The 16,746-nt window shown below is 39.0% G+C and overlaps 1 protein-coding gene across 1 annotated transcript in view; it reads left to right on the top strand.

Moving 5' to 3' along the window:
- Positions 1–16,746, top strand: part of dnah7 (dynein, axonemal, heavy chain 7) — a 92,543-nt gene that overhangs the window by 40,097 nt on the left and 35,700 nt on the right. Inside the window, exons 35-43 of the mRNA XM_075480439.1 lie at positions 3,222–3,377; positions 3,561–3,729; positions 10,057–10,183; positions 12,061–12,280; positions 12,451–13,077; positions 13,827–14,072; positions 14,379–14,608; positions 14,826–15,156; positions 15,258–15,604. Coding sequence (XP_075336554.1) covers positions 3,222–3,377; positions 3,561–3,729; positions 10,057–10,183; positions 12,061–12,280; positions 12,451–13,077; positions 13,827–14,072; positions 14,379–14,608; positions 14,826–15,156; positions 15,258–15,604 — 2,453 coding nt within the window. The remainder of the gene's footprint in view (positions 1–3,221; positions 3,378–3,560; positions 3,730–10,056; positions 10,184–12,060; positions 12,281–12,450; positions 13,078–13,826; positions 14,073–14,378; positions 14,609–14,825; positions 15,157–15,257; positions 15,605–16,746) is intronic.

The following is a 16,746-nucleotide window of genomic DNA, read 5'->3' as shown; positions in this document are numbered from 1 at the left end:
TATGTAGTGCATGTTATATAATGATAAGTGAGTGTTCATTTCTGTGAAGTGTAGTCTAAGCCCAGAGTTAGTACAGAGACAAATAGCAAAAGCAACACAGTTACAGAATATACGGTATTTCTCAGCAGAACCTAGCATATTTATATCAAGCACTAACCCACCCCCCCTCATAAGTGTGTGCTCAAACTTCAGACTCTGGGGCAAATGGAGATCATCTCACTGGGGAACCTGCTTTGCTCTCAGCTTCCTGCTTCTCTGCATAGTGGATCGGCTCAGTATAAAAATGGCAACCAGCAGACCGTAGCACAATTTCAAATCTGGCACAAGTGATAAAGCAGCACCAACACCCTAACTGCTTGAATATGAATGGCATGTTGCCCTCGCACTGGTGCACTTTGGCTGCATGCTGTGTTCATTCACATCATAAATCTCCTCTAATTTTGCAGCTCCTTGCAAGCATGATTTGACAAGCATGTGTTTGCTTGCTGTGCGTAAACTAATAAAAGTGCACAGACAAGTAGTGTACGTTGGTGCAGGTCCATAAAGCTTAATGCGAGCACTTCTTGCGATCAAACTAGTAAAAGTTGTTTTATGTGTGCTCTTCTTGTAAAACGCATCTTTTGCATGCTGATACAAAATATTACGTGATTATAGTCTTTTTCCTAATGAGAACTTAAGGACATCTTCTCAACTGTTCGGTTAATGAAATGTATACTTCTGCTTAGTAAAGAGGTTTTTTAATGTGTTAATGTCTTTTTTTCTAGGCCATTTTTCTAAGTGAAATCTTATTTTCTGTTGTGGGAGGATTTTATTGAGTTGAATATGTATAAAATTGTGAAAATGTAAACTGAGCTTCTTTCAGTTTTAAGGTTTTATATACCAGGGAATATTGTTAAAATCATCTGGTCCATACCATGTGAAAATAAGAAAATACATCCTCAGATGAACTACATATGTGACAAATTATTTGTCTGAAAACTTTGCCAAAATACAGAAGTGGAAAAACTGTGTCCACCATTACTGCTTTGATTGGAATTAGGAGGGTAAGTAGCAATTAGTTACTGGTAATAAATCTATATTATTAATTGATCATGAACAACTCTGAACACCTCTATAAAGCTGAGGCTCTGGTAGTTTGCTGGTCTGGATCATTCATGTGCGCGTTAACACAATGTCAAGGAGGAAAGACCTCAGCAATGGTCTTAGAGAAGCAATTGTTGCCGCTCATCAATCTGGTAAGGGTTATAAGGCCATTTCCAAACTATTTGAAGTCCATCATTCTACAAGAAAAAAGATTATACATAAGTGGAAAACATTCAAGACAGCTGTCAATCTTCCCAAGAATATATATACCAGCAAGTTGACCACAAGGTCAGACTGTGCAATGCTCAGATGAATTACAGAAAAACCCAAGAAATACCTCTCAGAATACAGGGATCAGCATGTTGTCAGTTCATGACAGTACAATTAGAAAAAGACTGAACAAGTATGACTTGTTTGGTTTGCAGAAGAAAGCCTCTTCTTACTATAAAGAGCATGGCAAAGTTGCCTCTGAACAGACCACAAGATTCTGGAACAATGGCCTTTGGACAGCTGAGGCCAAATTATTGTTATTGTATCAACCATAAGCTCTTCTGTAAGTATTCTACAATCAAATTTTAGACCATTTGTCCAACAGCTTTGTCCAACATGTTACAGGACATTGATCCCCTGCACACCAACAAATCTAAAACAGAATGACTAAAAAAAAAAAAAAACAAGTAGTTGCAATGGCCTAGACCTTAACCTGATTGACATGGGACATTAAGACAGCGGTGTAAAAATGAATGTCTAAAAAACCTCAATGAGCTGAATCAGCATTGTAAAGAAGAGTGGCCCAAAATTCCTCCACTATGATGCGAGAGAGTGATTATGTTATATAGAAAATGATTCATTGAAATCACTCAGTGATTCTCACTACATGGTGAGATTAATTTGATTATAGCTATAGTTGGGTTATGCTTCTTATTTGAGCAAGGGTAATTATCCTTGGATATATGGCGGTGAATGAATCAAATCATAGGCACAAAGCACGTCATACTCCCATATGATAGGTGACGCTGTACCCATTTCAACTATTGCTAATAGAGCCACTTCCGGTTGACCACGTCACCACCACCAACAACAACAAACTGAGGCATTCGAGAAAATGGCGAACAAAGAGCAAGGTGAAGCAACGTCCCTCTACATTTGGTTTGTGATGAGCTGCTTATTGCATAAACGCGATGCACAATGGCGCAATCTCCATCGCGTTGTTTGTTTCTTTCCGACGGCGGCGACAACTACAGTAATATTGTCTAAAAAAAAAAAAAAAAAAATAGGGTTACCATTACCTAATCTTGAATACCTGTCTCGCGAGATTCTGCGAAGCGATAAGTTGAAGAAACATGGCGACGTTGATTTTGTTAAAGGTAAGAAGCATTTCAATATATGTCATATTTTCGTGCACACTCTTTGTTGTCACATATTTTCAGTTTAATGGCGGGTATACGTTGTCACTGTTGGAGCTTATAAATTCATTCCCTAATATGAACAAATATGTAATAAATGCACATAAAGGTGCGCGAAAGTCACAAAAAAACCCAAAACAGTAATAACGTCTCTTCCGATTTCTGGTTCACGACCCCGGGAAAAAATCTCGAGCATGCGCAGAACGCAGTCTAATTCACCACGTGCTTCACCGTCTACAGGCACGTTTAATTTGACTTTCAAACGAGTTATCTCGGGGTCTTAATCCGATCGCAAGTAATCCAATCCGATCCAATTTCTTGTCCGATTAAGGTGTCTGCATGAACTTAATAACTCAGTCTTATTGTAATTTAGCCAATAATCCGATCCTTTCAGTGCCATGTAACCCCACTGACTGCTGCTAAAGGTGGTTCCACAAGCTACCGAATCATGAGGTGCAATTTGTTTCTCACACAATGCTTCTGTTTTTTGGTTTAGTTTTTGTAAAATATAGAATGACACAAATAATATTATTAATTATATGTAATGTTTTTTTATGCATGTATTTACTGTACCTAATTATTAGGACCTGATAGACCTGACTAGATCATTTTCTGTTGTGTCCTGATACTTAAAACTTAAGAATCGAAAGAAAGCATACATCTTTTTACTGTACATAATGCACTTTCATACTGTGATAATTTGTGTTCATATTTCAAATATCTATTGCTTAGGACTTCCTGTTGAAGAAGCTGCAGAAGGATGTGTACAGCCCATTATTTATCAACTTCTCAGCCCAGACTACAGCTGCCCAGACCCAAAATATCATTATGTCTAAGTTAGATAAGCGACGCAAAGGAGTGTTTGGCCCTCCCCTGGGAAAGAAAATGGTACAGCATTTTTTTCCTATCTTTCTTTCTCTTAAACATCTCTTGTCAAGAGAAAGAAAATGTCAGTCTTTGCTCACTCTATTTTGACAGTTCAACAGTATGTTCAGCTTACAGCCATGTTGTTTTCATCAGTATTTGGTAAATAATCTCAATTCTCAGTACACTAATCTTGGATCTTATCAGGTGGTATTTGTAGATGATGTTAACATGCCTGCCAGGGAGGTTTATGGTGCCCAGCCTCCTGTGGAGCTTCTGCGCCAGTGGCTGGACCACTGGAACTGGTATGACACGAAGGACTGCTCAATGATTAGCCTGACGGATATTCAGGTCATATGTGCTATGGGGCCTCCTGGTGAGTAGCAGCTTTAGCAACCTAAAGTTTAATATACATATATAAAGAAAGCATTTTTCTATTTCTATTTCTATTCTTCTATTCTATAATATATCTTGGGTTTTACCAAGATATAACAAATATATACATTTCTATATGGAGTGAAGAGTCACAGGGATTACTTTTATCAGAAGCTCTGTTTCTCTGTTATGCTGCGTGTACACCAAGAGCGACCTACGCTACCTGAGCGCCGGAAATCATTATTTCTCTATGGAGGGTGAGCTACCTGGGCTACCAGAGCGGATTCTCCAGTGGCGAAGCTACCTGAGCGACCAGAGCGGATTCAAGCGATTAAACTCAAGCTAACTTTATGGTAATGAGCTATGACGCGTTTCGGCGAAAACCAATGACAATCCACCGATTGCAGGGGTCCGACAATCCGCGGGGTTCGCGGAAACAAACGTGTAAACTTTGGTTCCCAACCAAACAATAGTCGTTTAATCCTGAGACTGTTGTAATTGCCGTGTCGAGTGCTTCAATACAATAGTGTAGTAACCCCACGCATACCTTTCTCACTGCAATTAAGTTTTATTTCGGATTTATTTTGGATTTTATTTCGAATTTAGTTTATTTTCACAGCTGCCTCTGCTATTCCTGCTCTTCTCAGGTGTACCTAATGTAGTTTTACATCATTTGTAACGTGATGTATATCTTGTATAATAAATTGTAAATAACAACACGTTTATTTTTTGTTCAGGTAAGTGAACAATGTTTTCCTACATATATCTAAAATGAGTTTAAAAAACGTCTTAGCCTACATGAGTTTTATGTTGCAGGCTCTTGTACCATTTAAATGAATCAACACATCAAAATGTGATTCAGATAATAAAACCTGGGAAACACTAAATGAGCAAAGGAGTATAATGAGTATAACCCTGACTGTTGAAGAAGAATAATTTTAGCTGTTTTCATTCACTGTTGCTATGTTTTGCACATCCACTGCACACTTAGCACACTGTAACATGTTATATGGCTCTATGAGGACTTTTATACTATATGCCATCTTATTTAGTATACTGCTCAGTCTTGCGTGAATAACAAATACTGCATATGCAATGTGGTTCTTGCTATCACCTTTGCAGGAATGTCTGAATGAAGCGTGAGGAACATTAACAGAAAAGTGATTGAAGTATGAATGACCGAATGCCATCGCTTAAACAGATTGATGACACCATTAATGTTGCGTAGCTCATGTATCAAAAGGCCTTTAGTTACTCACAGGAACTCTTCTGAGAGGAAAATGCATAGTGAAAAAAGCTGCATGATAAATTACAATATAAGCTAAGAAAGGGCAAAACCATTTCAGAGCAATAGACAGTGTCCCTGCTACAAGAGTAAATCACACACACACTCTTGCCTGTTGCTCAACAGACCTGGAGGAGAAAAAAAAAGTGTTAGAATAATATGGAAATTTCAGTATAATGGATCTGTGGATATTTAATACTGTTCCACTTACTGGTCTGAAAAACTCGGGCTTGTTGTGCAGTAGTTGATGTGCTATGCCAATGTGCTGATTTTGCACTGTAATATCATCAGTTTTATGTTTATTTTTAACTGTATTAACTGTCTGAGAATGTGGTGTGAGAGTGGCAATTAATGGAACATTCCTGCTTGAAGTGCTAAAAATGTAGCCTACATTGTGATGCTAAAGCACGATTACACTATCGGATATTTGTTTCCCTTTCAGGTGGTCAACCGCAGATTTTATATATCTGGGTAGAAGAGTTTCATCAGATATTAAAGAGCTGTATGAACTAAATTGTGTAGAATAAGTTTGATCAAGATGAATGCACTTCCCAGGATTTTATACCCCATGCAAATGCTACCACTAAAGATAAATAGGAGAGTCATTTTAGATATTGAAGGTTTCCTGTCAAAATTTATATGGCAAAGAAAATAAATCTAGGTTAAAGATGAAAACTTAAAAATTGCCAATAGATACGTCAAGCATTCCCTAACTTTCTTTATTATAATTGGGCTTGTCATGTCCGAATAATATCAAGTTGACGTAAACATTTTCTGCACCAGGGGGAGACCCCTGTGGATGCTTGGTGTTGTGCCCCTCTGTCTCTTTTCAGACTTATTTTAACTATCATAGCTGAACTCCAAATAGAGGTTAAAAATAACTCTATCATGCTAAGCACACTTAGGATTTGGCGTGATATAACTTAACACACTGGACTGAGAGATTTTTCATCAGCATTGCAGCCTTTAATTCATAATAAAGCTTTCCTTCCAGTCATAGGAAAGAGTATTGTCGATGACTGGTATTCAAGGAATTACAATTCGTTTCTGATTAATTTGAAAATGGTACTTTTATGTCATTCAAACTAATTCAGAATAAGTAAAAAATTTCACGTAATCGTTTTTTTTTTTGTTTTTTTCAAGTGAGGTATTTTGTAAAATCATATTTAACATTCCCAAATAACCAACCAATTTTAAGTTTTATTGAAAGATTTCTTCTTCATTTCAATTGAACTGCCTTAACTGATAATAAATTTGTTTTTCTTTTATATGGAAAATTAATCTCTTTCAATTCTGCTAATGCTGACAGGACTAGGGAGCTTTGGGAAAATGACTTGGGGGTGAAACTTATTGCAGATGCATGGTCAGATGCTTTTATATCTGTAAAGAAGGTATTTAGATGCAATAGACTCTGGGAGAATCAATATAGAATTTTACAAAGACTGCAGCACACCCCTCACTTTCTACACAAAATAGATCCCCAGATCTCCCCCCTCTGTATAAAGTGTAAAAAAGAATTTGGAACTTACTACCAATGTATCGGGCAGTGTCCATTAAAATTGAGATATTGGAAAAATGTTGCTAAAGAGCTTAGCTCTATATTTCACAAAACAGTGACTTTAGATCCAGTATTGTTTCTTCTAAGCATAACTACGAGGCAGCTCTCTTTATCTGCAGGACAGCTCACTTTAATGTGTAAACTCCTGCTCTTAGCAGGGCGATGTGTTCTGTTCCAGTGGATTCAGGAGGAGCCTCCTTCAGTCACACAGTGGTACAGAGAACATTTAAGGTCTCATGCCATTTTAAAAGTTAACAACAATGCCTTCTATGATATATGGCAACCCTTCCTTGATTATCTTCCCAGTGATCTGGTTCAATTATTGCAGAAAGGGCAACCACCCCTGTCTTTACAAATAAAACAAAAAAAATGCTAAATCCTTTGACATGACCACATTGTAAACAACATAATTATGATCCAAATGTGCTTTGATGTAACCCATGTGCATTATTATGATTATTATGTTGTAACTTTGCAAGAGCTGTCTGGTTCTTTGTTTGTTTGTTAATGAAAAATCCGTAAGATATTATTGAAGAAAAAAAAAGAATGAGAGCGTAAGAAAATCACTGGCTGAGTCTCATTGTGATTGAGTGACAGTGTTCGCCATACTCATTAATGTGTTGCTCTCTGGGTGTTTTTTCAAACTCCTGAGAGGTGTGCTATGGTTTACCAAAGTGTTACCATTACAATGTGCACAAGCACTGGGTGCTGATAAGGCCATCAACATTTAGATGCTAACGGAATTGCCTACACGAAAACGTTTTTCACTGAATACGATACTTTTTCTTATCGTTTGGCTGTCGCGGCCACACGGAGCCGGCGTTCCCACTACTCCAAAACGATAGTTTTTGAGAACGAGTTCCAGAGTGGGAAGAAAACGAGGTCGTTTCGTTTCCATTATTACAGCGAAAACGTTTTTGCGTCAGTCAAACTTTGACGCTGTGAGACTTTTCTATTGTCTCACAGCGTGGCGTGACACAGTGGCGTGTGTACTTCATCGTTTTCATCCGTTTTCGTCTGGACCTGAGTCTTTACAGCAGCGTTGCCGTGTGGTCGCAAGAATTTTCGTACCCGTTTTCAAAAAAAAACTCATTTAGTTTTCGTGTAGCCGTAGCCTTAAGCTTAACCACAACAATTACTGTAACTACTTTGTTGGCAGATCAGACTGTATCAGCCTGGTTAGATCTCAGATGATGATGTTGTTGTGGGAAACAAACAGCTTCATTTTGCCTTCACTGGAACGGGAGTATCATTAGTGTAATTAACATGTTATATTAAACTTACATCCAACAGTTCGGTGGGTTGATATCAGGCTTTCTTGCTCATGGTCTGTCTTTTCCGTCTCCTGTTACAATGTTATTAGTAATTTGTTTGTCATGACTGATCAGAACTATAAGCCGACATGCTACTGTGAGTTTGAGTGAAAAAAATGTTTTGTGCTGTAGTCAAACCAAAATGTTACTCCCTCCAACAAAAGTGTAGGGATGCATTTGCTTACAGTTCCCTTGCACAGGTACCTATGTCTTTATCTTTGTTTAACAAAGCGTTCAGCACAAGAGTTTGATGACTCTTAAGATAACAACTCCACTAGGAAAACTCAAAATACAAATACTACTGCTGTCTTGCAGTTGTACACAGTTTGAGCTTCAATAATCACTGCTCTTCCCCATGGGGAAAAGAGGCACTGCAGCTTATTTTAACAGTGATTAGAGGTGTTACATCCACTTGGTGACCCAGTCAGCAGACAATAACACGACAACCAATGAAATCAAACAAGTCTCAGTGAAAGTGAACAACGTGGTTTATTAAAACAAAAAGACACACTGAAGTGGGGGAGGATGGGATAAAGAGATTGTGCCAAAACAAATGAAATTAATAAAACAAAAGGAGGCCTACCTAAACTACCTCTGAAGAAAATAAAGTGCAAACAAAATGGCTTACTGGCTTCTCTAGCAAAAGAACATTTCAAAACATTACAGGAGTGGCACAACCAATAAACCTAGTGAGATAACAATTTTCACCTACGTGCATGAACAAATGTAAAGGGTACCCCAACTTACCTAGACCCAAAACCTCCCACCACACACAGTCCAAATGAAGAGTCAGAGACACTACTTAGCCAGACGAGGACAGCAACAAGCACAAGCAAAAACCAAAAAGGGGCCAAAGGTCTGGGACGTCCTCCATTTTAAGGTCTCTCCCTTGTCACCATAGGCCAGCTGGGGAGGTAGAGAGCCTATGAGCAGCCGAGCCTGCTTGCACAGGTGACTGTAAGCACCTAAAAGACACAGGGGAGGGGGGAGAGACACAGACACAACGCACACACTCACACATACATGCCTGGCATGTAACAAGAGGTGTTTCTAGTCAGGGCTGGTTTGATAATATCATGGCTGGGAGTGGTGTTACCTGGCTGGGAACTGTCTGGAAGGAGTGATTCTTTTGAGTGGCTACATCTTAAGAACTATTATTGTTAAATCAGTGACACTGCTTCAAAGCTCTTGATTTTTTTTATTTTTTTTTTTTACAAAAATGAGGGTCCTCTCTCTAGTTTTACAGTCAGCACTTATTTTTACACCGTTGTAAACAGCACTCAATTGCTCCTTGTTATTTTGTGGAGGTTTTTACAAATAGGCATCCCACCACACCACATCTAACACAAAAAGGTGTTAAAATGGTGTTAACACAAAAGCAGCCCAGGCCACTGATAGCTGTCAGTGATAGCTGCAGATGAAAGGGGGTGGGTGCCACTCTGACACAGTGTTTGCTGCTGGAGCCTGAGTTGACAGTATTTTAGCTTATCCTAGGGCTCTATGGCTGTGTCAGCCCTTGCAACAGAACCACAGAGTTAGGACAGTGATAATGAACTTCGATTGCCATACTGTGCATATGATACCAGTTGGTCAATTAAACTATGTATATAAAAGTTAGTGCATGTAAATATGTCACTTCAGCTGAAACTGTTGCTGTGTCTCATTGTCCTGATCAAATTTGGTGAGACAAACATAACTTTGCAGTGGTGCTAGTGGACTTCATTGATCCAGTGGGAATTGATAACATTGGAAAAATAATAGGCATCACTGTGTGTTTCTGTTTCTGTGTTTCTGTATGCAACAATCAGTCAGTAAGCCAAACAGAACACAGTGCAGTGATCTATAGGCCCAGAAAAATACATAATATAATTTCTATATGACATTACTTGTTTAGAAATATAGTAAATGTATGAATTAATTATTATTATTATTATTATTATTATTATTAGAATGGCATAATAGCTACATAGAGCATGTTAGCTCTAAAATAATGATAATAACGCAGTGCATTAATACATGGATGTAAACATGATTTAGAAGCATATGCAATTGAGGGCGCTCTACAGATTCAACTGAATAGTGTGAAATATAACAGGTCAGTTAGTTAGAGTATCAGAAATGTTAAATCTGTGCAAGATTAAATTGAGTTTGTTTGTACTACTTGTTCCATAGGTGGTGGGCGGAACCCTATCACACCTCGGTACTTGCGCCACTTCAACATGATCACCATTAATGATTTTGATGAGAGCACCATGTATACAATCTTCTCCAGGATCATAGACTGGCATTTCACCATAAGGTAACTATCATGAATAAGAAGACGTGCTAAAAATAAAGTACACCTGCTTTCAGTTATAAGGTTTTAGATATCAGGACCAAATAAAAAAAAATCATCTGGTCCATACCAGGTCCTAAAATTACAATAATACTATAATATTACAAAACTAAAACAAAATGACAAAGTGTGTGATGACTGAGCAGCTTGTAGAACTGTAGAACCACCTTTAGCAGAAAAATCTAGAATAAATTGTTTTCTGTATCACTCTGTCACAGTGTTGAAGAGGAATTTTGGCCCACTTTTCTTTACATTGTGGCTTCAGAGGAGGTTTGCAGGCATTAGGCCATGTTAATATCCTGCCCCAGTCAGATGAGGTCTGGACTTTGAATGGACCATTGCAACAACTTCTTTTCCAACATCCTGTTTTAGATTTGTGTTTGGGATCATTGTCATGTTGATGGCCCAGTTTCAGCCAAGCTTTAGTTGTCAGACAGATAGCCTCACATTTGACTCTAGAATACTTTGGTATACAGAGGAGTTCATGGTGTTTAGTCCAGGTCCTGTGGCTGCAATAAAAAGTCCAAGTCATCAGCCCATGACCACTGTGTCATGGGCTGTTGACAGTTGATATGAAGTAATTATGTTGATATGCTGTGTTAGATTTCTGATTAACATCACACTTTGAGATAAAACCAAACATCTCCATTTGGTCTTGTCTGTCCAAAGGAAGCTCCTGAAGTCCTAGGATTTATTCACTTTGAAATACTTAAAAAAATAAAACACAAAAAAACATGAAGGCGCATTACTTTCCAACAGTATTAAAAACATAATCTTAGTTGAAGTATAGTATTTTGGATCTCAGGTGATATTTGTAGAGCACGTGTACATGCCAGCTAGGGCGGTTTATGGCACCCAGCCTTGTTCTTTTTTTGTCTTTCTATTTAACATGCTAACTTAAGTCTGTAGAATCTGAGATTGAGCTCTTTGGTTTTCACAGTTTCTCTGAGACTTGGATGATCTGAGTTCAGGGTTAATTTACATGGACAGCCATTCCTGCTAAGATTGCAAGCTGTTTTCAGCCCTTTACATTTGTGAATAATCTTTTTCATTTAGAATGATAGACTCCAGATTGTTTGGCAATGGCATTATATCCTTTACTAGATTGATGGGTAGCAACAATTGCCTGTCTCATTGCTGATGTTGCTCTTCTTTTGCATTGTTTCAAATTGCCAAAACTTCTGCTTTTATAGAGGTCGTCAAACTTTCTGGTAATTAGTAAATTAAGTGATTAGTATTTATTAGCAGCACCTGGCTGCTACTTACATTTCATTGTATTTACCTAAATTCAAAGCCTGGTAAGGTCCAGATAGTTTTCTTTTGTGCCCTGATAGGTATTACTTGATCCACTACTGTTGAGTTACTCAACAGTACATAAAGTGCTTTCTGTTCTTTGTAACCTACAATTTTACATTTCAAATGTAGTATAAAGGGTTTATCAACAGAATTGATCTTAAATTAGTACAAACCAAAAGCATTTCACATGTCAGGTTAAGTGTCATTAAGATAAATTCCAGTTACCATAAAAGTATTCTGTGTCAATAATTCGTTATGACGGTATTGTTCCCCTCCTTTCTTCTTGCACTGGTACATTATTCACTCAGAACAGCACAGGTCCTAAAGCAATCAAATCTTTGGGACAGGTTTCAAACCCACCCAAGTATTAACGCAGACAGATGTCTCACCTGCATTTTAAAAGGATAGACATTTTGATTTTTTTTTTTTTTTTAATGTTAATGATGAAAAAAAGATCCTTGGCTCAGTCTAGAGTTTCATTTTCCTGCCTTAGCTGTAGGAAACTGTCAAATTGGGATCTGAAAAATGAATCACTTCCCCAACAGGTTTTCTTTTCCCAAGCCATTTGCTGCCCTGACCTCTCACATTGTCAGAAGCACTATGTCAGTGTACCAGGAGGCCACCAAAAACCTGCTACCAACCCCCACAAAGTCCCATTACTTATTCAATCTGCGTGATGTCTCCCGGGTCATCCAGGGCATCTGCCTGTCACGACCAGAGACTGCAGATGAACCATCTGTCATCAAACGCCTCTGGGTCCACGAGGTAATGTTATACACAACGCCTAAGAGATACTTCAGTAAAGTCAGAAAAAACACAAATAACCCTGAAATAAAATTATTCAACTTCTGGCTCTTACTACGAACAATAGTGTCTGTCTCTCCCTGCACGTCTACCACATTGGCTCTTTCTTTCTTTTGTTTGCTAAACACCAGGTACTGAGGGTATACTACGATCGACTGGTCCAAGACGCAGATCGAACCTGGCTTGTGAGTCAATTACAGGTGGTGTTTCAAAATCACATGAAGGAAGACTTCCATCATCTCTTCCAGCATCTGGACCAGGACCATGATGGAAAGGTGACAGAAGATGACCTGCGCAGCCTCATGTTTTGTGACTTTCATGACCCCAAGGGTGAAGACCGCAACTACCGCGAAGTCAACAACCAAGACCAGCTGCATCAGGTGGTGGAGTTGCACCTGGAGGAGTACAACAACATCAGCAAAGCACCCATGAACCTGGTGCTGTTCCGTTTTGCAATTGAGCATGTTTGCCGCATTTCCCGCATCGTCAAGCAGCCAAGTGGCCACGCCCTGCTGGTTGGGGTGGGTGGGAGCGGGCGTCAGTCTCTCACCCGCTTGGCTGGCTACATGGCAGAGGCAGAGCTTTTCCAGGTGGAAATCTCCAAGACTTATGGAACCACTGAATGGCGTGATGACCTTAAGTTAATCCTGAGGAAGTCTACACAGGGTGAAGCTCATGGTGTTTTCCTCTTCACTGACACTCAAATCAAAATGGAATCATTCCTAGAGGACATTGGCAACCTGCTCAACACTGGTGAGGTGAGATGGATGAAAAGAAACATAGCATTGTCACACCCAGGGAATGGAGGACGCAGGAGCAGGAGATGTTAAATCCAAAAGCTTTTATTTTAGGAACAGATGTTCTCAAGTCTCTCCAGAGAGAGAAACAAAACAGGCTATATAAATATTAATTTTATATATATATATATATATATATTTATACACTTCTCCCAAAATGAGAGAATTATATTTATGAAACTTATCAGGAAAATCAAAATCACTCCACTATGCGGAGGAACAAACAAAAGGTCTATCAAACTTTAACTTTAACTAAATGTCACTCCTGCTACGGAGGAAAAACAAATAACCTCTCCTAAAAAACGGAGGCACTACTCTATGAAAATTTATAAAACAAAAATCACTCCAACTGGGAGGAAAAAACAAGAATGCTATGAAAATAAACTTACATCATTCATACGACAATCAGACTGGAGCACGAGAGGAAGGGCAAGTGACCTGAAACGAGAGGAGAGTTAATCTTTCAAAATAAAACAGGAAATGACGAGACATGACATGAGACGAGACAAAAAACCCACTTGACCTCACCGCGGTGTGACAAACATCATGCCTGCAATGGGGTGGATGAGTGTTGTACTTGAAATAATTGTTTCACAAGTATAGGGAAGATTAGTCGGTGAATGAATGGATTTTTAAAAAGATGAAAGTATGGATAGTTTTAGATGAATGATACATTTAGTACATTTGTGTAATAATTGTGTTATTTACAGGTGCCTAACCTGTTTGCAGTTGATGAGAAGCAGGAAATCTGTGAGCGAATGCGTGTGCTGGATCGGCAGCGTGAACGCGACAAACAAACAGACGGCAGCCCCTTGTCCCTTTTCAACATGTTTTTAGAGCGCTGTCGCACACAGCTGCATGTGGTGTTGGCCATGAGTCCCATTGGAGATGCCTTCAGGAATCGCTTGAGACGATTCCCCGCTCTCATTAACTGCTGCACCATTAACTGGTTTCAGGTGGGTCTATGTATATTGGGTAGGTCCCTGTTGTGCCCCTAATGAGCAGCCTAGACCTGTCGGAGTACAGACAGGAAAATCAATGGTGTTGTGCATAAGGACATCAGCAACATATCCTTTGGGTCATGCTTATTTGTTATTTATTTCCCATTAAAGGGTGGAATTAGTAGTTAATCACTAAACAAAGAGAGCATTTAGTGTATGTTTGGTTCACTTCTTACATCCCCAGTAAATCATAGATGGGAGTACAATATGCTATTTGTTAAGGAATAAAGTGAAATTACAGCATATTCCTTTCTTTAATAGACCTGGCCCGAGGATGCCCTGCAAGCGGTGGCCTGCCGATTCCTAGAGGACATTGAGATGACAGATCATGCCCGAGAAGGCTGCATCAACATGTGCAAGAGCTTCCACACCTCCACCATTGATCTGTCGGCTCGCTTTTTGTCTGAATTGCAACGCCACAACTATGTCACCCCAACCTCATACCTGGAGCTTATTTCCACCTTCAAAGCCTTGCTGAAAACAAAAAGAAAGTAAGATCATGATATTGTTTATTTATCCATTAAGTGTCCATTAATTAAAAAAAAAAATAATAATAATAAATAGATTTGGTTACTTAATGTGTTACTTTTAGATATTTGCTCAAATTGATTGGCTTTGATTGACTAAATTTAGAATTAGGATCAGAGGCTTCAAAAGCAGTGTCAATTTGTAAGAATTGTATTTGCTTCTATTTGTCCTTTTGCCCAGGGAGGTGATGAAACTAAAACGTCGCTATGAGGTTGGTCTTGAAAAGTTAATGTCAGCGGCAGAACAGGTGGCTACTATGCAAGTTGAATTAGAGGCTCTACAGCCACAGCTGGTTGTGGCCAGCAAACAAGTAGATGAGATGATGGTGGTCATAGAACATGAATCTCAGGAGGTGGCTGAGATAGAGAAGGTCGTGAAAGTGGACGAAGCCGTTGCCAACGAACAAGCCATGGCTGCCAAGGCCATCAAGGATGAGTGTGATGCTGACCTGGCTGAAGCCTCACCTATCCTGGAATCAGCCCTTGCTGCGCTGAATACTCTAACCAATCAGGTAAAAGTACAAAAAGGTTCTTCATGTGAGACAGTCTCTTTATACTTGGCTCAAAAGCCAGCTGCACTGGAGTAGAATAGTGAATAATGTTCTATCTACAGGATATTACAGTGGTAAAATCCATGAAAAGCCCACCACCAGCTGTCAAGCTGGTTATGGAGGCAATCTGCATTCTCAAAGGTGTCAAGCCAGATCGTGTGCCAGACCCCTCAGGCTCTGGTAAAAAAATGGAGGACTTTTGGGGCCCGGCCAAAAAGCTTCTGGGAGACTTAAAGTTCCTCCAGAGCCTTCATGAGTATGATAAAGACAACATCCCACCAAACTACATCGCCGTCATCCGCAATAAGTACATTACAAACCCAGACTTTGTACCAGAGAAGATTAGAACTGCATCCACTGCAGCTGAGGGCATGTGTAAGTGGGTTTGTGCCATGGACAAGTATGAAAAGTAAGTAATGTTCTTCCTAATTGTAGTAATGAAAATAAATGTATATTCACTTGGTCAAGTTTTTCATTTATCTTTTAAGGTTAACATAAAGCATAACTAGCTTACATAGGTATCATAACTTTGATAGTATTTACAACACATATGCCAGTTACCAAATGTTTCAGTATCAAGTGAAATCCAAGATCCAAATCTTTTAAAGTGATTCTACATAATTATTTTTGCCGACAATCTTAGAGAAACCTATTTTCTTATAGAAGTTAAAGTTTACTGTATGTAAGATTAATTCAAAATGAGAATACTTTGAATATTCCATCGTCTACAGTAAATAGAATCTGGAGATTCTCTGTGCTCAAGGGACAGAGCTGAAAATCAGTACTGCCCATGATCTTTGGGCCCTCAGGCAGCACAGGCATGATTCTGTCACTGAAATCACTGCATGGGCTCAGGAACAGTTCCAGAAATAAAGCTCCATCATGCAAAGAAGAAGCCATATGTGAATATGTTCCAGAGAGACTACTACTTCTCTTGGCCAAAGCTCATTTAAAATGGACTGAGACAAAGTGGAAAACTGTTCTATGGTCATATAAATCCAAATTTTCAATTCTTTCAGGAAACCATGGACATAGACCCATGAGCAGTGGTACTATCCAGCTTGTTATAAGCACTTAGTTCAAAATCCTGCATCTCGGATGGTATGAGTGTGCATTCCTGCCTATGGAACCGGCAACATGCACATCTAGAAAGACATGTCAGTTCTAAAAAGAAATGTACAGGTTTTAGAGCAAGATATGCCCCCATCAAAATGAGCTCTGTTTCATATAAGGCCTTGTATATTTCAGCAAGACAATTCTAAACCACATACTACATATTTTACAACACCATGGTTGTCCAGACCTTTCACCAACTGAAAACATTTGGAGCATCATGAAAAAATACAACAAATAAGACCCAGGACAGTAAAGCAGATAGAATCATATATCAGACAAGAACGGGACAATATTCCTCTCCCAAAGTTCCAGTGACTGGTTTTCTCAGTTCCCAGATGTTTATGGACTGTTGTTAAAAGAAGAGGGGGTACCCCACAGTGGGAAACTTGGTCCTGTCCTGACTTTTTTAGATGTGTTGCTGTCATCGAATTCAAG

Source organism: Odontesthes bonariensis, chromosome 12, assembly GCF_027942865.1.
Source record: "Odontesthes bonariensis isolate fOdoBon6 chromosome 12, fOdoBon6.hap1, whole genome shotgun sequence".
Classification (NCBI taxonomy): domain Eukaryota; kingdom Metazoa; phylum Chordata; class Actinopteri; order Atheriniformes; family Atherinopsidae; genus Odontesthes; species Odontesthes bonariensis.
Note: the sequence above shows the minus strand (reverse complement) of the source record. Positions and strands in the feature narration are given on the sequence as shown.